Raw genomic sequence first — 25,175 nt, 5'->3', positions numbered from 1 at the left:
ATATGTTTGCATCAGGGCAGAGGCAGTCTGGAAACTCATGGAGTGGAGGGAAGAACAGCCAAGGGGGGAGGCAAAGGTTTTGGAAGTGACGCCTTAAGGAACAGATGATGGTTTGAAGAATTTTATTTTTGCTCAGCAGCAGCGCAGTAATTATTCTGGGCTGGCATCAGAGCTGATGAGGACCAGCCACATCAACCCAGGCCCCCTTGTATCCCTTTAACAGCCTTGTTACCTGGCAAGAAATGCACATCTGAAACTCGCAGCTAAGGATTTACTGTGAGCAGGGCCAGCAAGTCTGGAGGAGAGAGTTTGGCTTCTGTGATCCTATAGCCTGGAGCGAGTTGCTCTCCTGCCCGTGTGTAAGTGGGGGTGCTGCCACAGTTATTTCACTGGCTTTTAGCCTTGGTGGAGGAGTCCCCAAGGATGCTCTGTGTTGCCTAATGCAGGTCAGAGAAGGTGGCCAAACTGGCTCACTTGGTTTTTGGAATGGGTAAAGGTCCTGAGCAGGTATCTGTTGCTAAACTATTGCGAAGCCAGAATAACAATATGTACATCGGATTAAATTATTTAGAAAGAGACAGAGTCGTCAGGAAGAGTATGTCATTAAGTAAATGATATGCGTTACCCTTCATATAAAAGCCTTAAAATAAATTGACCTGGCTGAAATGGTGACGTAGGTCATCTAATTTTTATCCCTCCTCATCTTTCAAACCAACAGTCCCGCTTCTGCACAGTACAGAGCTGAAACCCTGTCCAGGGAGTCCTAGACCTTGCTTCGTGTGCAGATCAGTGCGTGCCCTCCATCAGTGGGAGGGATGCAATGGCCAGCAACAGGCAACGACTAGGAGTGTATTCTCAAGCCAGGGCTGGCAGCCTTTGAAGGCTGGCGTTTCAGATTGTAACTTCTTCCAAAATAGATTGAACATGCTGGTTGAAGCTGCGAAGGCGCTGTTCAAGCCTCTCAGTACCTGCCTCCCCCCGCCTCGTCCACCCGCAGCCTAAGCAGGTTCTGCCCTGGAGCTGGGGGGTGCTGGGCTCCCCTGTGCTGCTGGTCCCCCAACATGGAGGGAAGCAAGTGAAGAAGATGGCTTATGAGAAACCAGCAGGAGGGGAGCGAAAAGCCTAGACATGAGCTTTATGCCTCATAAGCCAAAAAGAACTGCATCTGGATTTTTAACACCCTTTGCTGCTTAGCTTTAAAAGCAACGGCCACCCCTTCCCTACTGCCTTCTTGAACTGAAGCGTCTTTTTTCGTGAGATAGAAGTGCTGGTTTTAATTATATTCAGCTCATTTAACATGCCATGAGCAAGCGGTCAGTAGAGAAGCGAGCCAACTGGGAGCTTAGTTGGCTGAGCTCAGACGAGTAGATGTCTGTTAGAAACCAGAGCTGGAAGAGTTTCTGGTCTCTTAGAAATTGGTAATTGCCAGCTGATAGGGAGATGAACTGTCTTCAATGATGTTTTTGTGCAGCCTACTTACAGACTACTCGGTCTTAAGCAATTAGAGCTATTCCTGTTTCATACTCTTAATAGAGCTCGTTGTCAGGCATAATTCAAATCATCTCAGTGTTAAGCTAACGTCTCTCTGGTAGCACTTGCCAAACATTGCTGACAATTTTGCAGTTATCAGTATCAAGGCATCCAAAGATCACTGACGCTGAGACACAAGAAAGGCTCCCCCTCCCTTTCCCAGGGTTATAAATGTGTATTTGACAGCTCTGTCCAGTTAACCTCACTTGCGCACAGACTTGCTAATAAGAGCAGCAGCTTGTACGAAGGTGGCAACAGCCACGTACAGGAGAGAGGGAAGTCATGTCTACTCTGGCCCATGCAGAACTCTTCCAGATATTGCAGAAATAACTCTTTAATAGGATGCATTCAAGAAAAAAAAAAAATCCGAAGACTTGTCTTAGAAAATCTTTGCTGTGCAAGAACTTAGTTGTAGCTTCAGGCTTCCCCCCATGTCAAAATTCAGAAAGGGCTAAACTGAGCCTTGGCCTTTCTGCTCAGAGCCCCAGCTGCAATTGTCTTCATCAAGCTCTAGCTTTTCAGCTCTTATTTAGCTAATAATTTACACCAGATTTATTGGTCATTTGGTCATCTTCCACTTGAGATCTCATCAGAAAGGTAAGTACACCTGGAGATTGTAGCTGCTGCCTTTCCATTACATGGCACCTTCACTTCTGCAGCCTGTGCTTAGGGGAGCCTGTCCTATTTAGGTTGGGGCTAACCTGGATAGGTCTTGAACTTCCTACACAAACCAGCTTTGCCTGAGAGCATTTTGTTGTGTTTTGAATTATATCGAGCTTTACTTTATTGGCAGGACATAATTTAAAAGGCACTGGCTGGACAGAAGCTGCCTCTTCTCTGCAGCACTGAATTACTTAGACTATTACTGAAGAGATGAAGACACCAAGGCAGGAGCAATCACATGGTACGTGGGAGAGGAGAGCAGCAGAGCCACTTCATATATGGGGTACTGGCTCAGCCTGTCCCACAGCTGCTCCAGGGTCTAGGAGCATCTGCACTTCATGTAAAAATAGCGCAAGAGGGCAACAGTCTTCAGAGTACTGCTAAAATGTGCACAACAACAAACAAGCAAGGCTCAGATTGCCCTGGACCTTATCTCTAGCACTTCAGCATCTCACCATGCCCTGAAAGCCACAAGGCAAAATTGCTTCAGAGACAGGGAACTTGATCAAGAAAGACTGAAGTGGAAAGAAGTCTGCTTAACATCTGTGGTAGGGCCTGGCCACCCCAGGGAGGGGATGTGGCTTGGTTCACTCAACTGGGCTTGGAGTCTGGGACAAGAGGTCTGTAGTTTGTGGGCTCCAAGGTACCGAACATGGTTGCAGTTGAAGGTACTGAGATAGCTTCCCTATTGCAGAGTGTTTTGCCTTTTGAATCCAGGTGTAAGCCTAGCTTCTTGATGGGGACTTTGATTAAACATATTCCTCTTCCATGCTGCTAAAACCCATTTCTCCCCTTGTCACGCTCTGGTTCAAGATCACAGGGCAAAGGGATTTGCATTGCAGGAACTCGCAGCCCTTTAACGAGGGATCACGCAAGGCTCTTGAATTCACCAAACTTCAACAAGCAACAGCCCCTTTCACGTTCCCTCCCTAAACATAACACACAACACAAAGGGAATTTCAAGAACATGTTTAATGATGGCAGTTTCTGCTGAAACATCAGAAGTCCATTCAAACTAGTCTTACCAATTTTTTCTTAAAAAGAAGCTTTGGTCACAATGACAAATTCTCTTAAACATTTTTAAACAAACTTAAAGCAATCGCACAAAACAACATGCACGGTCCTGATAACTCTTCACACACAGACTGCAGCAGCAGAAACTCATCTAACAGAAGCAAAAATCCTTAATGAAAACCATAGCCCGCCACCCTGCAGAGATTATACCACATACAGTGAACTGGACAGAACAGTTATGAACAAAAGGTTCAAATGCATTAGTGCTTCTAGACTTCTATAACTCAGTTTGGGCTTAGGATAAGCATTAGGATAGCACAAGTTAGTGTACTGAAGTGTTTGTAGTCATCTCCACATTTTCCAGGGAGAAAAAAAAAAACGACAAAAAAACCCAACAAAAAAAACACTCCACCCAAATACATTTGTGTACTTCTGACTTAATTCTGCAGGCAAGCATGGCACACCAACTTCTGGCTTCTCAAATGTAATCTCCAGTGACGGGGCTGTGGTTGGAGTAAAGAAGCTGCAACTCTATGCAGCGTTCTTCCTCCACAGTACAGCCAGCACAAATAGGAAAGCCTCTAATTTGCTTGCTCTGTTTGACTCTGCTACCAGTCGGTGGATTTTGTAAGCAGTGAGTGAGCTACAGGCAGACATCTGTAATAACATTTCTCTTTCCGTTTTCTGTAACAAAAAAAATATGCCTTTAAAAATGCTCCTGAACAAAGCAAGTTTGACTATGCAACACAAAATAGCAGCAGATACTAAGACACATTAGTCACAATGAGATTAAATCTGCAGTGTAAGATACACAGAACATTAAGGTAAAACATTCATGTAGTGGTTAATGGCTGTTTCTTCTCCAATGAACTCTTAGAACTACCTGAACCAAACAGTCCAAATTATTAAAACTATGTTTTAAACTAATTCCTACCATTAAAAAAATATTCATATATATACTATTAGATGAGCCACATCAAGTGCTCTTAAAATCTTAACTAAATATAGCTATAGAATATTTAACTGGACACTTTAAATCACATACAGCAACTTTTGTAGAGGTAAACATTGCCTCACATTTGCAACAGCAATTGAGTATCAAACAAAGCATTTTCATGACCACGAGCAACTGGTGAGGTTGGCCTTTTACTTCCACCAAGCAGCTGCTGCTTCCCTATAAGTACTTTTTAGCTTATAGCACACGGTCTGGGACCTCCTCGAGGAGCCAGAACATCCCAGCGGCAGTTGGCCACCTCCATCTTCAACATCTTAAATACCTGGTCCCTGTCCACCACTGAGATTTGGCCACACTATGGAAATGGTGGGATCTTTTAGCCACAAGCAAGGAAAGTGGATGGCCTTTGCCAGCCTAACTCAGCAAGAGACCTGAAGCTGGTGGAAAAACTCCTGATTTCAAGAACTGGCTCATCCTCGGAAAGGAGAAGTGTCCTTTATGCACCTTTTCCTCTCATCTCTCTCCTACATAACTTGGTCTCGCCTTTTGTGCACAGAGAAGGTTTCATAACCTCTCCACCACTCTTCCAGCATGCCTGATGCTCAGCTTAATGAGTCTGGCAGAAGAGTGGACATGAACATGTTGCCATGGTGTCTGCTCAGACAGGGCAGCCACCTCACTCCACCATCTCCTGCAAATGCAAACAGAAGCTTTAAACCTCTCTCTCCTCTCAGCATCACCACTTCTCTGACTTCAAAAGGATTTGGTCTGCCTAAGAAGTTCAATTCCCTGTCTTCAAAGTACTTTAGTCCTGAAGAAACACAGTATTTCCTTAAGAATCATCCAGCCTAAGTATGAAACCTGTTTTATCTAGGCGGGAAAAAAGCCCCAGATATTATCTCAACCCACAGCATCATTCAACTTGCTGGTCCCTGTGATTCCTACCAGCCAGAACACTACCCGCTTGGCCGCAGCCTCGCCTCGCAGCTGACAGGTTAAATATTGCTTAGTAACGGTAATACGGAATGACTCAAATTCATTCCATGAATGAAAATAACATAACATTTTTTATATTGCCTCAATGACTAATATTAACATAACAGTCTGCTGTGGGATTTTTCCATCCAGGCTGAGTGGGCTGTTTGCAAAGCCTTTGCTGAGTCACGGCTAGGGAAAGCAAGCTGTGTTACAGGAGCTTCTTTGATGAAAGTACAAGGCTGCTGGAAAGGGGGGGGAAAAAAAAAATTTCCCCTTCACCTCCTTTTACTGATTGCAGGGCCCAAGGGAACCACACAGAACTGGTCATGGTATCATGAAAAAGCAGTTCAGTGTTCTCAGCAAGCCTCCAATCCCAATCAGCCTTCAAAAAAAAAAAAAAACCAAAAACCTCAAAACTGGCAGCTTGCTGCAAGGATGGTGCTTTGCCAGATACTCTGCAGCCTCCTTGAGGGGTTGTAACTGCAGGAGGCTAGTAGAGGGTCAAGCAAACAGTGGGACAATCCTAAAACAATTGGAAAACATGCATTCCCCAAGAAAAGCAAGGTTCCAGACAGCCTAAAAACCCAAAATAAAAGGTGTTAAGGGGTGCAGTAAACAGAGAATAAACATGTCAAAGAGAAGTCTGAACTGTGTCTGTGGTTACTTTAAAGGAAAACCACAAAGTAAATAAACTAAACCAGTTAGGTTTGCCCTTTCTAATGATGGCCTGGAAAGCGTACATGCTTGTGGTCTCCTAAACCCAATCCATCCAGATGCAGCAATCTAATTCTCATAGTGTCATCCCACAGCTCTGACCTCTGCAGCAAAAAGCACAGCAGGGAGCGATGGTTAAAAAATGCATCCTTGAGTTAAATGGGATTTGTCAAGCAGGTGGTAGGGGAAAACTTCCAGTTTGATACAGCTTAAGATCACTTACATGAAGCTTCCATGAAAAATAAGAGGTGTTCTTTCTGCAATCTAATCATTCCACATGAGGACTTATTTTGCTTAGAAAAAAGGTAATATAGATGAATTGTAGACAAGTTACAGTAAGCACAGGACAGTACAAAACACTGTTCTTACTCCCTGTGGAAGGGCAGAAAATTACAAAAATATATCTTCTTTACTCCAAGATTGTTGTAGCTTAGGGCATGCCTGATTCTTCCTACTTCCCTGTGGTCTCATTTATTCAAGTTGGTCTGATCAGAGCTCCTTGGGACAATGAGAATGTCATCATGAAAGCTTAGTGCAATTGTTGGTTTGGAAAAAAAAAAAAATCAGTAGCAAGTCAAGAAAATTTTTTACATGAGTCAACATCTCACACCCTCCCCCCCAAAAATCCTACCCTAAACATACAGTGTGGCATTACATTTTTACCACCTAAAGTTTTAAGTCACCTCTGTAAAGCCCAAAAAATACACTTGATTTTTTTCTTTAAACACATGATCTGTTTAACAACGACCAAAGTTTAACAGTGACTGAAGTACTGAATTAGGATTTTAGAAAATAAGTCCTTGGGGCAGCTTGGTTCAATCTTCCTTGTCTTCTTCCTTCTGCAAAACTTATTTAGACCATAATGAGCTGCAAGTCGGTACACAGGGCTGCATCTTGTCATGCTTTAGTATTACCGCAGCCCTCCTAAAGCAAGAGGAAGATGAGTTTGCAAGGAGGAACTCTGGTCATTCCAACACAGCAGTTTGGAAACTGAATGGTGACGTTTTGGTCAGAAGATCCATAGCCTGCTGTACAAACAGCACCTCGAGGAGGTGAGGCTTGGTTTGGTTGTAACACTGCAGAGATGAAAGCCTCCCCTTTCACAGTTACGGCTTCAGCAGGTCCCTTGACAGCAGAATGACATCTTGCAGGGCACCAACGCTCCATGGAACTGCTTTACCTGGAAAGCAGGAAGAATTAGTACAGCTGTAGATTTACAATTAAATAGCTCACAGGCAGAGATGAGAACCCATGTGCAAAGCAGAAAAAAACCCCAAAAAGCCACAAAGGAAAAGGCAGCATTATTCACTGTGATTACCATCAGTTCCCTCCAGTGGTTGAGTTTTATGGTGACACTGGGCACTGATGTGATGTTAACACCACGCCAGGAGAAGCCAGACCAAGTAAAGAAAAAGGCAGAGTTACAGCAGACAAAACCCAGATGCTGAAAGATCCTGTGACCAGCCACTTTGCAGACCAGAGAAGGGAGTGTGCACAGCAGGGCTGCTATTTCACTGCACATGAAACAGCATCTTGGACCTCACAGCTTTTTTCACACCAGTGCAGCCCCTTACAAACCAACACACGTGGACTAACCTCCTTGCTATGGGTTCTCCTCCTGACACCCTACTGCTTTAACTGCTTCAGAGTTTAAAAAAAAAAAAAAAAAAAGGAAAAAAGTCTTAATAGGAACTTGTTACACTCCATGAAGGAGGTAAGAGCCCTTCCATAGGACTGTACCACCAGCATATAATCAACTGAACAAGCCAGCAGAATGGGGCGTGCTCTGTAACAACTGTTACAGCCAAGCAACGAAAGAACCTGGCCTTCAAAAACCAAACAAAAAATTGCTTTTTGACCATCTCTTTCTTCCCCTGATGTGGACCCATGGGAAACCCTTAACAGCAGCACCAAAGCTTTGGCAATTTGTTGTATTTCTAGTAAGCAGACGACTGTGTTAGTGATTTGTACCCCCTTCAGATGAGGGCGATACCCCTCCATTTATACAGAACTTGTCACTGCTGCCTGCTGGAAAAAAGAAAAAAAAAAAGCAAGCTGCTACAAACCCCAGCGCAATTCACCTAGCATCATCCAGAATGGCCTGCAGCTTTTGCTGGCCAAAAAATCCATTAGAGCTGCTCCCTTGAGAGTCAACACCTTGCTGTAACAAGCAGACAACACCACGCTCCATTCAGAGCTGCACACGCAGTCAGGATCTGGAAAGGACCTATTCAAAGAGAAGACACTAATAGTGTAATTCTCGTATTTTACAGAGACTCCCAAAAGACTCAAGCACATCAAAGGCTGAGCCCTGCGACTGTGCTGAAGATGTTTCCACACAGTTCAATGCTATCAGTGCCTGAAAAAGGGATGAATCCAGAATCCAGCCTTTACATGTGGTATATCTTTCCTCTAAAAACATCCTGCAAGCTCTCAAAAGCCCTTTAGTCCTATGGTGGTTGAAAAATATGTTACTGTCCTCTTCCCTCTGCCAGCCACTACTCTTTACACATAAATCTTTCTGCTTTCAAGAGCACTTTGGAAGATGCATTCCTAAAAGGCTTCTGCATTTTGCTAGCGCTGCTGCTGTTAGAGGGAAAAATGACAATCCATGTGGAAAACAAACCGAGGAATTTCACTTAGCCGACAGGAAGGATGGAGGCTTCAATCCGCCACAAGACAAACGTTTTTTCAGTACTTATTTAGGAGCCTGACGTCGGGGCTGGGACAATTCCAGCTCTGGCATTTAAATTCCAAGTTCTTCCCCGACTCTGGCCTGCATCACTCCTGACTCGAAATGCTCTGCAGGGATGGTTGTGAAATTCACCCAGCTGGGCTCAGCAACCATAGCAAGAGCAGAACGCACTGCCTCCAACAGCTGCAAGTCAGCAGGGAGAGGGGACACTGCTGATATCCCACATTACTGAAGTGCTTTCAAAGCCTTTCATGTGCAAGGCACCACAGAATTTACTCAGTACTTGTTTTCAGTTTTCTATTGAAGCTGACAAGAGATCCCCCAATGAGCTACGCTAGAGTTAATAAGCTTAATAAGCTAACAATTTTATTTACCTTTTCAGAAACTGGTTCTTTTTGCAGCTGTTTTAATCTCTTTTCTCTTACCACACAAAACAAGCAGAACGCTCTGTGATGGGGGATGGACGCTGACACCAGTTTGCCAGGGACATTTGCCTGTAACCTACTTTACTTCGCTCCTCTTTTCTTGAGTATCACACAGTGCCAACTGCCTGATGAATCAATGGCTTAGCCCCATCAAGATGATGATCATGAAACCTGTGCAACATTCCCTTGCCTTCTTGAAAGAAACCTCTGAAGTAGCAAAGAGGAGAGGGAAATCTTAAAATCAAGATCTATTGGTGGGATAAGAAAGAGCACACTTGGAAGATGGGATTTAGCTTTCCACTAACTCATTTTCCAAGATGCGCAGCAAGTGTAATACCATCATAAAACATGAAAAAATATCTGACATCTGGAAAATCACGACCAATACAGTTCAGATGGTCCAAAAATCAATTGGACAGGGATACTTCAGCAGCACACATTGAACTGGTGATCAAGAAACAAACACCCTTTCCATGTTCAGTTTGCTTTCTTTGTGTAGCTCTATAATAATTTCAGAAAAATTTCTGAACTTTTTATCCAAATGCCTCTTTCAATATCGGAGCAAATACACACAGAAAACAATGCTCCATATTAAAAAATGGTTTCCATGAAGCTTTTCAAGGAGGTGTTAATGTCTAAGCGATTTGGCATCTTTGCTCTGTGACAATCTTCGATTTACACTTTCAGCCTCCTGTCACACAGAAATTGTGCTTGCAGGATTAGAGCAGCCATTGACAGAACTGCTTCCCTGCTACTGCAATGAGATCGCAAAGGGGGTATCTAATCTGGTGCACGCACTCTCCTGCATTTGTCAGAGGCAGGCAGTGGGTGGCTTTTGCATCCACAGAAAGGACTGTGTTTGGTTAAGATTTTGAAGTGGTCTCATTAGCCTGCTTTACAAGACAAATGTGGTTATTTCTTATTGCTCCACAGCCCAAGGGAAGTGGGGGGTGTGATCTACTGGGAGCCCAAAACCTTAAAGTCTCCTGAACACCCCCCCCCCCCCCCCCCAAAAAAAAAAACCAAACCAAAAAAGTAACAACCTTCATCCAACAGCCCAATTTACACTGTCTGCTGTTCTTTGATGCCTCATGTAAGACTGGAAACAAATACACACAAGGACAAAGGATTAAAGGAAAGAAAATTAACTGCATGAGAACAATTGGAGAAGTATACGTCGCTTCTCCCCTGTTGCTGCTAGACACCAACTGCCTTTTAATTAGAGTGCTCTTTGCATTACGTGGGGGAGACAGCACAGAATCTCAATTACTCCCCCAAACACAGATGCAAGTGCCAGTACAGAGCTTTCAGTGATGGGAGGGGACCTCAAACAAACCAGCCCAGAGCCTACCCACATCATCCTCAGCAAAAGACTTATGCTACAAATGCAAAACAAGACTCTATTTATGACCTGCATATCAGTCAGAGTAGGTTAATACTGGGATAATGTACTTAGTATTATGCACAGGAGGTACCTAATATCATGGCACTCCAGGCTAGCTCTTCAGATTTTTCCCTACTGACATGCTGGTGGTAACCCTCGAGATGTGAAAGCATAGGATTGTCTTACAGTACACATAAGTAACACTTGAATTGAATAATGCTTATAGTTCATGACAGCCAACGTGTCCCTACTGCGTTGCTCTTTGGAAAAGTGGTTCCCTTTCCACTCTGTTCCCATGTTTTCTCCTAAGCCTGTATTTTAAAAATACTTTTGGTGCCTTTCTAGCGGAAAGCATCAAGCAAACACTATTGCAAATCATGACTTTATGGAGAATGGACCATTTTCCCCATAGTTTCACAGCCTTTAAATCAAAAATGAACAGTACAAAAGATTGCAGCTAATTTCATGTGATATTCAGGAGCCAGGGAGACTGAAAATTCTACATTTAAATGGCTACAGAAAGTTGGTTTCTGATGTAGATATGGCAGCACGTATGTTGCAACACTGAACAAAATATGGCAGTCCCGCCCATAGGCCTATCTTTCAGTACCAGCATGTCGCAAAGAAATAAAGAATTAAGGAAATCAGAATAATAATCAGCCATGGCACTGCACCAGTGGATCCTGCTGTAGCACAGGGCTGCATGAGGTTTAGCCTCTCTGAAAGCAATCCCAGTAATGGTACAGTCACCAAAGCAGCACCTGGCCAAAATCCCCTTGCCAAGACTTGGTAGCACAGACAGGCCAGAAGTCTGTCGTGCCATAAGCCAAGTAAGTGCCACTGCTAGGAGGCTGCTTGAATAAACCCAAACAGCCACCACAACTGATACCAACTGCTGGCAAGGATGCACCTTCATTTGAATTAAATAAATACATAGCGTGTGCGGAATATTCTAGCCCATGGGTACTTGTCAGGAGACACCTGTCACTCCTCTGTCCCCATCACAACTGCTTCCAGGTTGCTGCAACTCATGATATTTTAGCTTCAGTTGGCCAACAAGCTGAAACAGCAGCATCACCCCATTCCTTATCCATCAGCCCTAGCGACATAGCGACATCTCTGCAAGTTCACCTGATGCATCTGCACTTTTTTTTTTTTTGAGGTAACTAAGAGGAGAAGTAGTTTTCCTGACTTAGCAACTAACAGAGACTCTTTTAAAACTGTAGGCATTTGCTGAATATCCAAAACAAACCTATCACTCCAGCTGTGTAGCTATCTGCATGTAACTCCCATTAACCACAGAGAGGGATAAAGTTAACCCTCCTTACCCTGTCTTCCTGGAATCTGCACACAGTTGCAAAAAACAAAGGAAGCTTTAGATGGAGCAAGGCAACTATTTCCTGAACATCGTTTTTTTTTTGGAGGGAGGCTGAGGAAGGAACCCCAACAGAAGACCTGGTAGAAGTTAGTTCACTGACTTAGTGCGGGCATGTCTGAGATGCCCCTTCTGCAGCTCCAGCCCTCTCTTCCTTATGAAGAACCTCCTGACTAGTTTAATGGGGATGTCAATGGTCAAAATCAGCAATTCAAATTTGCAAAGAAGTGTCTTTACTGGTGACAGGAGATAGGAACTGTTTGGGGATGTAGTCTTCGAGCCGCACAAAGGAACCAGAGAGCTTGATACCTTTTACAGCAAATGTACCCTCAAAGCAGCTTTCTCAAAATCAGTTCTGCTAAGGGGTTGTCTATAAGATGATCTCTCCCTCTAAACTGAGGTAGTTCTGTTTGAGCTAAAAAAAAAACATATGTCTGAACCTGCAAGGATTTCAGAAAATGTGGAATTTAATAGCGGTTGCACTATGGCAGAAAGGAGGAATTCCCACAGCTGAAGAGAGGACTGGTTGGCTAAGAACCAAAAATCCCTACGGTCTCCGAACAAGCATCACACAAAGTGAAGAGCCATTTGTATGGCTAAGAAACCCACAAAGACCAAATAACTTTTGTGAAAGCATCAGCACAGCATGTGCTCCAGGGAAGCCATGTCAGATAACATGACCAGAGCTCCCATGAGTCAGATGGTTTCCAGCAAGCTCTCTTCTTTGTTCATCTAGTATTTTACTATTAGACATCTTATCCTGAAGCACTGCCACAATTGAGAATCTTCTGCTCTCGGTTTTTGGAAAATCCCTCTGAGCTCACTACCAAAAATTCACAGAGAAGGTACTCAGTTAAGAGGAAAAGGGGCAGGACACACGGGCTGTTAAAGTAGGCCAGGGTGAGACAGATCTCTGCACTCTGGGTTTAAAAAAGCTTGATCCCAAAGTAAAAACTGCACAAGCTGAAATGATTAGTGCAAACACAGGGCAGCTACAGAGAACAGCAACAGTCAGGCAAGGACCGATATCTTTTAATTCAAGAACGAATTATTTACGCATAAAGGCACAATTCACACCCTTCATTGTTTCATGGCTTCCAACTATTGCCTGACTTTTATAGAGGAATAACGCAGTTATTTTGAAAATGACCCGCAGAGCATGCAGTGGTAGGTGTTTTAGATGCTGACACACATGTGCTTAGAGTTCCTCCTTTCTAAAGTTAGGAGATGGGCAACATGAGTAAAGTCTGTAAAATCCCCAGTTAGGAGTTGTCAAGATCTGGGTTTTTATAATTAGGAGAGCTTATTTCAGCCAAAGTGAGACAGATTTTAGAGTAGGCCTTATTTGGATGAGAATGCAACTCGAATGATGTGGATGGCTTGATGCAAATCAAAATAAGAGATGCAGATACCCTGATGCCATAAATCAATGTGAAGCATCTTTATGTGCTGAGTGGTTGCTATAAATCTCAGACCCAGAATAGGCACCAAAAGTTTCGGGTTGTCACACCGTTTCTATCTCAAAAAGACAAACACATTTAAGGAAAGTTTGTTGCTAAGGGATAACTGCTAACAACATCAGCAAGGGATCACAGTTCTCTCTTTGCCACAGAACAACGTGAGAGCACTCTGGTACAAACACAGAGGTTGGTGGACATCTGTCATCATCTCCCTCCCAGGCTCACAGCAACGGCAGCGCCTGGGAGAGCAGCCCCCTGCCCACAGCTCTCCATCCAGTGCATGCGTAGACACCGAGAGCGCGCAGGAACGACTGCCAACAGCTGCCCAAGAGGGGAAGTTCAGTCTGTTAAACCTTGTTAGCTATTTGGGGCACGTGTATCCCGTTGTGCTGCTCTGCAGAGGAAAGAGGAGGGCAGACAGTCTAGAGGTAGTGATGTGGTTATTACAAGAGCAGGAGAGTACAGAGCAATGTGTGCTGAGAAACCAGGCAGAGGGACTGCAAAGAAGAGCGATAATGCTTGGGCAAAGTGAAAGAGAGGTTGTGACTGCCTCATCTCTGCCAAGCTGGCCCAGCAGAGGAAAAAGGAGCTGTCTTCACTAATAAGAGCTCAGTGAGCAAGCCTAACCAGATGGGCTCGCAGCAGTACCTGTATTTCACATCAAACACTGTTGAGTCTTCGTCCTCATCGTCTTCTTCATTCAGAGGAGCCATTTCTACGCGCTCAGCTGGAGTGGTGATTATGTCGTACTTCCTGGTCTTCTTAATCCTCTTGCCAGATCTGAAACACAGAGGTGGGGAGGGGAGCATCGTCTTTATACAGTATTCCTTGGAAAGGCTGAATCTGTTCCCACCAACACTGAATCACCACCCTGTTTGATTCAGACCTCCCCAGACACGCAGGCTGCAGAGCCAGCCTGCATCCCCTCCCGCTGCCTTCCCAAGGCCACCGTTTGTGCCCGTCAGCGTAGAGCACAGTTTCTTGTCAACTGCAATCCAGATCAACGTCAGCCTTTCAGACGGTGACAAACCAGAGATCTTCTGGCATCCAGGGCAGGCATATGAGCACAGCAGCCCACCACGTCCTCCTGCTGCCACGCTCAATAAGTGAGATGTGGGCTTAATCAGCTGAAGCAGTCAATGGTTTAGTGAACATGTTTAGAAGCCCAGGTTAAGCCCGGCTGAGACAGGGGAGTGCTACAGGCAGGATTATAAGGAGCAAAAGAGGTGGTGACATTTGGGTACAACCAGCCTGCTCTCTTTTCTTGCTGTCAGGCCAAGCTCAGGACTCCCAAAGCAACAACCTTAAGCCTTGTCTGAAAAGTTTCATGCTCTACGCTGTTTCAGTGCTATGAAAAATAATCAACTACCATTCGAAGCTAACTGTACCTACCAACTCTCCTCCTATAGACACCAGCCTTACTCTCCTTTTGAGATGGAGATGCTCAAGTGCCTGCATGTCCCATGGTTTTGAGAGATCTATTTTCTAATACTTACTTTCAACTAACAAACATTTGGTGCGCGGCTTTTCAACTAATTCTCTCCCTCTAGCCTGAATTGTGCAGCTCCTTTTTACTTCACCTACTCCTTTCACGCATATTAGGAGGGTCACACTGCTCATGCATGAATCCAGTTTTGTGATTATACATTAAAGAAGGTGCTGATGTGTTCAGCTAGCCTTCAGGGAGAAAAGTGGATGTTTTTGGTTAACAAACTGCAGAAGTTTCCCCTTCACCTTTTATAAAACAAAACTGGCAACTGCCAAGCATGAGAAAGGGAGCTGGTGCAGGCACAAGCAAGCAGTCCCTAGTTTTTGGTAATCACAGCTAGCGCTCCGAGCAGACAGCACATCGCTAGTACACTTTCACTGTCAAGAAGTCTTGCCCTGGCATGTCATGCAAGGTGTGCCGGATTCAACGCTGCCATTTTTGCATCAAGAACAGATGCCTTTTTAAAGAGTTACACAGTGGCCAGAACCAAGGAGCGAGCATTACAGAGAGACTGGGACTCAAGCCCTGCGTTTGCATCTCCACGACAACAGTCCCTTCCAGGTTTAAGTAAGGGAAATTTAAATCAGTGAACAGCTCAGACGTGGAAGTCTCAGTGCCTCTGCCTAGCACTCCTTTTGGGCAGTAGTTCAAGGCTGAACAAAGAAGTCCCAGCCCTTGGGATGGAGCAGTTTGCATTTCCTCCCTGTTCTGAAGGCTAAGGTTGCATCAGAAGTGAGACAAAAGTCATCTCCTGTTGTCTAATCTTTATCGCAATCTGTGCTGCTGTGTCACGTAGAGCACAGGGTGGTTTGTTCTATTACTGCTGTTGTTGAAACAAGCAATTTTATATCCAATAGAGTAGGACTCTTAACCCCAACACTTGAAAATCCTTTTGAAAACGCTTCTCTCTATTATTCTGCTTCTCAGCCAAGACCTAGCAGCAAAGTGATGCAGGGAGGTCTCATCTTACAAGTAATGCATTGCTTTTACAAGAAACATTTACTCGCGCTGTGAAGCCTAAACATAGACTAAAACTAACCTGTGTCTACTTGTCAGAACAAACCAAGCACAGTCTTACCACTTTGCCTTACACGTACAGTCCGCAGGCGGTTTCCATAGGTTCACCCATTTAAGACCCTACCTGCCGATCAGGCCCGCTTTATTGAGAGACATCCTTCTTCATTCCCTCCATTAGAAAACGTAACTTATTCTAAGGAGTTCATCTTACGACAGTTAATATTTGGTGTTTGAAGCAATTACTGCAGAATAGGTATTTTTAGAAATGGAAAACTAGAACCTGTTAGCCTCCAGCCATTAATTAGTCTATTTGGGCTACGCTTTAAAGAGGACTTGGAGCAGAACTCGCTGCACAGTGATCTATTAATCCTCCACAACCCTCACTTAACCACAGTGCTCATTTAGAAAAGGGAGGAAGCTCATTTTGCTGATGTTTTTTGGCTAAGCCACTACAATCAGTCTTGCCATTGGCAGGGCGAAAGAAAGGGTCTTTCCTTGCCTCTTCTTCCTCAATTAATTCTACACCAGATTACCTAGCTAATTTGTCACTAATCTGTACTTTTCAGTGGTCTGTTTTCTCACGCTTGCTCATTTGAACGACTCCCCTAGGCTTCATAAATACTGGAAGACTTACCTGAACTGACTTTAAAGGAAAGCCTTGGGAGTGTCCCTACATGCACACAAAGCAAGCCTGCCTGTCAGGAAACGGTTGCACATTAAAACTCCCGAACCTCAGCAGGATCCCTGTAATCATCAGTGATGACAACGCAAAAGGAAAAGCACTTGATCCAGCAGGTGGGACCAGGCAGTGGTCTTTGTTTGCAGACAGACAGCAGATTCATCGGAATAGCACAGGCAGGAACTACAGAATACAAATGTTTTGTGAACTTTGGAGACCTCTTGGATAGGATCAGGACACATTAGCCCTCATGAGCAAAGAGCGGATCTCCTTTCCAGCCACATTCGTTTTGTGTGGTTTTTTTTTAAAGCAAACAAGAAGCATGCTGGAAGCTGTGGTCAGTGTGCCCCCTGCACAACAACAAGCTGAAATGCTCCCCGAGTGGTTTAGCCAGGGTAGAAGTGGTAGTGGGTATTTCAGGGCAGAAAACTGTCTTCCACTTAAAATAAAAAAATTAAAATTAAAAAAAAAAAAATCACATTGCTTCTGCTGTCCGACTTCAGTCGCTCCCCATAATTAGAAGGGGACGCTACAGGTCTTGCACTGAATCACCATGAGGAGGAAAAAAAAAAAACATTAACTGCAGCCAGGGATATTAACCTTTCACCTTAGACCCAGTGCTGCTCCCACCAAAACCAACTCGCTGGTGTTAACACAAGGCAGGCGTAGCGAGCACAGCGCTTAACTGAGAGATAGAGAACAACTTATTGGACGTGGGAGCCTGTTCCCAGTTCTTCCTGCGCTGTTCAGCCGCAGTGGTGTTTGCACACTGGCACTGCCCTTGGGCTCGAACACCTGCGGCACCGCACACCACGCCGGGCTCAGGTCCGTCAGAAATCAGGTTTACTCCCTGCACTGCACGGGCAGGGACAGCATACAGAGATGGGCTGGAGCAGAACGCTGACTTTGTGTCTCTGTATTTTGACCCGGGGCTACTTTGATCAAGCACCAGTCATACGCAGCACTTCATCCTCCTTTCTGAGGCATCATGTGGTGGAGTAAATGCTCAAGTCAGCTCACTAGTTCATTATATTATTTACGCCTCTAATCTATTTTAGTCAACAACCCTGATATTCAAAGATAATGCTTTTCTTGACCCAGAGAGAGGCCTCTGCATTTCTAATCTAGCACTAACACTTCCTGCCAAGAGATGCCGAAGGAGGGGACCATCCCCTGCAAAAAAAAAAAAAACCCAAAAAAACCCCTATCTCTTCTTAACAGAGTGCTTACTGGAAGTCTAATTAAGTCAGCTACAACCTTCCTCCTAGAACTGCAGCAATGTTCTATCAGAAATGGAACTGGAACTAGTTTATTTGCTGTTAATGGGCTACCTTAGCAGTTAGAAAAAAATTATGGAAATGTAAACCTCAGGAAACTCCAGGCTTATTGCCAGCTGATGAATTAGATCAGTGATATTTCATTACTGTTGATCTATCTGGGTATCTCTGCTCTCTGGATGGTGCTGTATACAATGAAGTTAAACTACGAAGCTAAGTCCTCACATGTTTTCTGGATATACATTTTGCTGTAGCAAACTGAAGGTGCTGTGTTTTCAAACAACCAAGTCCTTAAGATGGAATATACACGGCCACAAGGAGCAGAAGCATCCCCTTGTTTAACTGCACTGCTAACAGGAGGGATAGATCAGAGACTGCTACTGGGAATAACTTCAAAAACACCCAAATGGGATATTGTTGTGGTTCAGTGAAGCAGTGATGTCTGTAAATAATTAAAATGCAGCCACTCACATCTGGTGGTCAGTACCAGTGCCAGCATGCACTTCCAAACATCACAGCGCGGTCAGACCAGTGTCGTCTGAGATGTGCTCGAGAAGTATCCTTGGTTTATAGGGTAGAGCTATAGAAACTTTCATGATCTACCCAAACTCTTCAAGGCAGTGAATCCTAAACAAGAAACAGAATTCATCCTCTGTTGTGACTGTTCACATCAGAGCTGTAAAGGGCCCAAGACAGTATTAGACAGCGATCCCCTCTCCCTTCTTTCTGCCAATTGTTCTCACACTCACACCAAGAGAAACCAGTCTTCCCAAAGACAGGATCTCTGAGATCCAGGACAAGTGTCCCATTTGTCATTCTCTGTGGCCCTGACTAAACTACATGCAGCCTAAATGAAGCTTTCAATGTGAGTCACAAATATATGTTTTGGGGTTGGTTGTTTTGTTGTTTGGGTTTTTTTTTTTTCCCTTCTCCATTTAAGGTCATTTTAATGGTGAGTTTTTCTTTCCTGTTCCTGGCAGAAGTCTTGTCTTTGCTGGAGTACTCTAACAGGTTATAATACAATTAATTTTGAATCAGTCAAACTCTTTGGGGTTAAGCCTTGGGTGGCCCGGAGCAATTGCCCATCTTGTAGAACAATGGGTCTTGTATCCTATAATCATATGCTTGAACCTCTCTCCTCAATCTCAGTAATTTATACCAGTTTTGCAATTACTGGAAAACTAAAGTGGTATTTGAGCAAGAAATCAAAACTGAACAACAAGCAACGTAACAAAGCAATGAGTTAAAAAATAAGCAGGTAACTTCTCTCTCAAAATCTAGATAAATAGCAGCCACTTCTAGCCTGGGTTCTGTTCATTTAAGGACAGGTCAAGACATGTAGCAAACACTTAAAGCACAGTTTTCTGCAATTGAAGCTTTGGGTTGCTTTCATCTGTTCCATTTGAGCAGAAGTAACTTACCAAGTTTCCCCAGAAGGCATATGGTCTACCAGCACAGATAGCCACATCTGAAAAATTATGTTTCCTGGGAGCTGATCCCAAGAATTGCATTGCAATGAAATGAACTGAGCTGTACCAGGAGAGAGAACTGGGGCACAATATGGGGGTAGAAAGGCAGTATCAAAAACACAGATCAAAGAGTGAATTTAGCCACATGAACTGTTCATAAGCTGTCGCAAGACACTGTGTTTCTTGTTAACTTACCCAACTATTTGATTGAGAACAACAAGAAATTTTGGTCTGCTGTGGAAATGATTTTGGTTTGGGAGCATGCAGTGCCCAGGGGTGTAGGAAAGAAAGCCCAGAACTGAGCTTGCCAAAAAAAAAACCCAACAAAAAAAACACTATAGCAAATTAGGCCTTGACACTTGTAGACAAGTAGCAAAGTCCTTGCTGGCCTTCATAGACCCTGGTAGCCACAGAGAGAAAGGAAATTCAGACCACTCTGGCTGATACCACATTCTGAATCACAGGACCATCAGATGGATTCACAGCATAACATTCCTAAAAGGAATGAAGAGGAATCTCTGTTTCATTGTCTTAGAAACAGAACTGGAAAGCTGGAGAAATACATCTATCCCTGCTCAAACAAAAAAAAAAAAAAGAAAATAATATATACATAAAAAACATATAAAAATGAGATGTATAAAAAAATAAAATGTATTAAAAAAAAATCCAATGCCTGTGACAAGAATATCTGGCCACTCACTAGTTCATTTCATCTCTACAACCCATATCTAGAAGAATAATTTACTTCCAGCAACCCAGAGCAATTTCACAGTGAAGGTTTAATCAAAGATTGGATTTCAGCAAAATCTCTTTAATAGGAATCCATGACACTTCAGAAAAAAAAATCACAATGTTTTTGACTAAGTATGAACAAAGCTATTATTCTGATGGAGAAAAGCTTTACATTTATTGAGGGTAAATCCCTTATCTCTTCTGCAACAGAATCTCCTCCGATCTATGTTGTCAGCTACAAGTGCGACACTGTACAAACACACCTGTTGGTATTCTTGTGTCATTTGTAGCTGGGATAACTGTTTACAAACAACTGCTCTGTCAGATAAAGAAACATACTCAGAAGCTGAAAGCTTCGTTTTCCATTTTCCTTGCAGGTTCCATTAAAGATATAGGAGATATCTCAGAGGGTGGAATTTTTTTCATATATCTTTAATGCTGCATTAAGTCTGATCAGTTGCATAATGACGACTTTGGCATGGAAGAATTAATCCACCGTTCCCGAGGTGACTTTAACCTGGACCTGGTTTTGCTGATTATGGTATAGGGAAAGGTCTTTAAAGGCTATCCGTTTGCTTTCTTTGGCTGGAAATGTTCAGCCTTATGCCAGGTCTCCTTGACACAAGTTCTCGCTTTATACCCAGAAGAAACTGAGGCAGAGGAAATAAACTCTGCAGATCAGAGAGAACTAGGAGTAGAAACTTAAGCTTTTCATTCTGCACTTAGTTATAGGCTTCCTAATTCTAGCTCATATACCTACTACCAATTCTGCTGTGTTTGTCCATGACAACTTTATACAGCTGCAAAGTGGTTATATTGATTAAAAAAATTCTCTACAATGTTTTGCTGGGTTCTCCTGAATGACCTCATTTTAATGAGCAAATTTATTTGCATTCTCTTTTGCCAGCTGTTGCAACACATACGAATAATTTAGTTAAATGTCAATTCCTTTAGAAAGTATCAGTTCTTATCATTTCGGTCTTTAAGACCACACTTTATAATACTGCTGTTGTGAACATTGCCCTTCCCACATGGAATTAATTCAGAAGCAGGAGAAGCAGAGCATTCAGCTGCAGCCAAAAGGTAAATACAAAGGAACTGCTTGAAGGCTGAACAAGGAAGAATTCGCCAACTCCACCTGTTCAACTACTTCTGTCACCTGAGACGTGGCGTTCACCTCCTCCCTGCCACCGAGAGCCTGCTGCTCCACTCTCCCGGCTCTTTCCTGCTGCCCCTACCTGGAAGTCAGATGAGGCAACTACTGAAAGCCAGTTACCTGGCAAAGCTGGGCACAAACAGGCAACAACTTCTCGTTTCCAGACTGCGCGAGACAGGGACAGCCTCTAGTGCACCATGGGCACTATCACCACTACCCCGAGATAAATAATAATTACCACTAACAGTGCCAAATGGGGCTTTAATATTTGCTTTTCTTCTGCTCCAGCAACAAGCCGAGAGGAAGACTGGCTTTGTAAAGGGACTGAGTTTAATTCGCTTATGTCCCTTGCAGTGGGAGACGATATGCGAGCTTCACGGGCTGCCTGGATAACTCAGGCACGCTCCAGCACCAGCTGACTTCAGCAGCAGGAAGGGCAGTGAATGAACTGGCCCGGCTATGCCACGCTAAATGGATGAGATACAAGCACCAAGCAGATGCAAACCTCTGCCCAGCTGCTCACCAGCACTTCTCCCGGCTCTGCGAGCAACCGGGAGCGTCTTCCCTCCTGCGCTGGGAGCCGGAGCGTGCATCCATCAGCAATCTACCCGACTGAAACATCGGGGAGTTTGGTTACACATCGCAGTTCCAGTCAAATCAGGGCTGCGGTCTAAACCAACATCTACTTTTGGCCATGCTGGACCTCCTCAAGCCTATCTGCTTAAGCTTCATTAAAAGGAAAAAGAAAGATTTGTCCTTTTTACCCAGCAGGAGTTACCACAGCGGTGGCACCTGCGTTATCCCATGGGTGCACACAACGCACACGGGGCTAGAGGACTTCTGGGGATCAAGCAGGGCGACCCGGAGCCGGCTGTCCAGCGGGGCTCTGAGCATCCCCACAGACGGAGACCCCGCAACCCCCCTGGGCCACCTATCCCAGCGACCCACCACCCTCACAGCAAAAAAGCCACCCACGTATTTTTGTACACTCAGACGGAGTTCCACGCGTTTCGGTTCGTGCCCGCTCCAGCCCCCAGCCGTCACCACGGCCCCACACGCGGAGCTGGGACCCGTGTACCCCAGGCCTGAAAAAAAGCCCCTCGAAACGCACCCCCTGCCCCATTTCCCTGCGCAAGCGGAGGAAGAGGCAGATTTTGGAGGCCGGTGACTCCCTTATGCCTCCCCGGGAGCTTCGTGAGGCATTCACACGCGCTGCGCCCGAAGTCAGCCTTTAAAGATATTATTCAGAGGCGAGCTCAGCACCGCCCGGGCTTCCCGCCTGCCCGGGCAGTCGCGGCGCCGCCGGGGCTTGAGGCCGGCGGGCGGGCAGGCCTCGGCCGGGGCCCCCCGGGCTGCCCCCGCTCCCCGGCCGCGGAAGGGGGGCCGCGGGCGGAGGCCCCGGCCGCCAGCCGGCACCTGCCGGGCGAGGGCGAGGGCGCGGGCGCGGCCGGGCCCTACCTGAAGACGCGGAGCAGGAGGCAGGCGATGAGCACGGCCGTGAGGGCGCAGGCCCCGATGACGGCGGCCTTCAGCGCCGAGAGGTCGCGGAGCAGCGCGGGCACGGGGCTGAGCTGGGCGCCGCTGTGGTTGCCGGGCGCGCCGGCCGGCTGGGCGGGCAGGCGGCTGCCGTTCGCCGCCGGCTCCTGGCTGCCGCGGGCGCCGGGCGCGGCCGGCAGCAGCAGCGGCAGCAGCAGGCAGGCCGAGAGCAGCAGCAGCGGCGCGGCGGAGCGCATCCTGCCCGGCTCCGGCCGCCGCTGCCGCGCCGAGCCCCGGAAGGCGAAGGCAGCGCCGGCCGGCCCGGCCCGCCCCCCCCCCCAGAGGCGCCGCCTCCCGCCGCCGGGGCCCCGCTGCCGGGGCCGGGGCTCGGCGGCTGGCGGGGGCGGGGGGCCGGTGCCGCGGCCTCCAGCGCCTCCGCCCCGCCGCCCCCCCGGCCCGGTTCCTCCCAGCCCCGCCGCCCCCGCTGCCAGCGCCGTGTGCTCGCCGGCGGCGACGGCTTTGGACTGCAGCCGGCGACATCTGCCCTGGTGTAGCGCGAAGCCATCGCGGGGCTCGGACCGCGATCAGAGGCGGTACAGACCTCCCTGTGCGGCTGGTTCCTAGATCAGAGCATCATGGAATCCTTCAGGTTGGAAAAGACCTGTAAGATCATCCAGTCCAACCATTAACCTACACTGCCAAGTCCATCACTAAACCAGTTACGGGTAGAGCAGCAATTTCATATTTCCTGGCTTGGTGGCTGGATCATTTATAATGAAAGCAAAAACTAGGATAGATCAGATTTACTTTCTTCTTGGCTAAGAATTTCTAGATCAGATTTACTTTCTTCTTGGCTAAGAATTTCTAGATCAGATTTACTTTCTTCTTGGCTAAGAATTTCTAGATCAGATTTACTTTCTTCTTGCCTTTCCACTGGTCACCCAGGCTTTGCTTCCAGGTTAATTTATTTACCGATGTTTCACATCTTTACGATCTGAAAAACCTTAAGATGCGTGGGAATCATGACCACAGTTCTGCAAACAGGCCTGGCTGCGCTGGGCATGTGAACAGTGCCATCGGCTAAGCCAGACAGGGAGAATAAACGGGAGCCCACACGAGAATACTGCTAAGCTATGACTTTGTTTTGCTCTCCCCGTTTTGTATTAGCATGCGCTTCAGCACTGCAAAATAATTGTGTCTGGGGAGAAGGGCGTGTTGCCGCCAAAATGAAGTGAATCAGAGAAAGGAGGGAAAGAAGAGCGAGCTGATTTCCTTCCTATTAAACTCTATACTTAAGGGTTGGCGTGGCAGGGTATAATCTATACGAACGTGTGACTAAACTGTGAAGGAGATTACAGAGATGTATTCCTGCCGGCAATGTCCCCTTGGAAAGGTGGCAGTGAAATAATGCGTGGTTCATCGACTTTTCCAGCCAATTGGGATGCTGTATCAAATGCCACCCACTCAGTAATAAAAGCATCCTGTGTTTTTTGCAGGAAATTCTTTGGGATGAGGAAATTTTGACGTGGACGATGTGCAGAAGGCCCCCTAGACTGTCTGAATTGGTCATTGTTCCGGCTTTATTTCATTGCTTACTTTTGTGTAGCTTCCCAGTTTCAAACATGGGGCCCCAGTTTATTTCTCTTCAGGGAAAAAAAAAAAAAAAATCCATCTGGCCAGCAGGTCTAATTGGTGATGCAGGCTCTTTCCCAAACATTGGTGTGAGCGCTGCTCACATGATTTATTATTTGTAAACACTGACCCTGATGTTGGCCCTGCCTGTTCTGAGATGTTTGCCAGCTGCTGCTCGGCCTCTATCAGATTTCACTTGGTCATACCCTGCCATTCCTCTTGCAGTGCAGTGCTTTTCCATAGGATGAAGGAAGAGGGGGAAGGGGCTTCCAAAGCAAGAACCACCTCCGGCTGGTCACAGAGCTTAGAGTCCAAATCTGCATCAACTGTTTGCCATTACCTGTATATTGAAATCAGAGCTCCACAGTGCCGTGTAGTGGGTGTGTACCTAGTCAAAGACACTCTTCACCCTCAAAAACTAATATTCACAATCGCTGTATGGGAATCCTGGGTGTGAATCCACTCGGGATTCTACCTTAAGTGCTCAGCCATTAGGCAGGGGTGATGGGTAAACACTAGATGATGTCCCACACTGATCCTTACATCCCTTCCCTTGGTGTTCCTTGGGCAAGGAGAGACGAATGGTAAAGACTCCTACTAAGCTTGCTCAGAGCTGAGTACTGCCAGCTTTGCTGTGGGGTGACGCAGGATGGGTGGGCAGCACAAAATCCTTCTTGAGCATGAAAAATGGACATTAGTGGACCTACAATTTTCCTGTGATCTTCTTTGATCTTATCTCGGCATTGCTGCTGTGGTGCTGAACTGGCAAAGGGGCACTGTAGGCTTTGTAAGCCAAGTAATTTTGTTTCACATCCATTTTTTAATAGAGCAAGACTTATTCCTGAAATAAATATTCTGCAAATTTGCAACAGGATTTGCTGTATTGTATGAGCGTATCAGTGTAATTTCCTCTGAAATGCACAGCCTGAAACATCTGTTACTCAACTAGCATAAGCCGGGCAGTGGTGGATGCTGGATCTGGCACTTTTGTTTGACTTTTATTCCTGCTTTGGCTTTTTTTGATGTTCCTGTGGCAGATATTTCAATCTACTAAG

At 45.6% G+C, this 25,175-nt stretch overlaps 1 protein-coding gene across 1 annotated transcript; it reads right to left on the bottom strand.

Moving 5' to 3' along the window:
- Positions 1–7,017: 7,017 nt before the first annotated feature.
- FAM174B (family with sequence similarity 174 member B) lies at positions 7,018–22,745 on the bottom strand. Its single transcript, XM_075714631.1, has 3 exons — positions 22,471–22,745; positions 13,842–13,973; positions 7,018–7,034 (listed from the first exon to the last, which is right to left on the bottom strand). Exons 1-3 carry the CDS (start codon positions 22,743–22,745, stop codon positions 7,031–7,033), a joined length of 411 nt encoding a protein of 136 aa, XP_075570746.1. The 3' UTR covers positions 7,018–7,030.
- Positions 22,746–25,175: the final 2,430 nt, after the last annotated feature.

This window comes from Pelecanus crispus, chromosome 7 (assembly GCF_030463565.1).
Source record: "Pelecanus crispus isolate bPelCri1 chromosome 7, bPelCri1.pri, whole genome shotgun sequence".
Lineage (NCBI taxonomy): Eukaryota > Metazoa > Chordata > Aves > Pelecaniformes > Pelecanidae > Pelecanus > Pelecanus crispus.
This window is presented reverse-complemented; position numbering and strand designations above follow the sequence as displayed.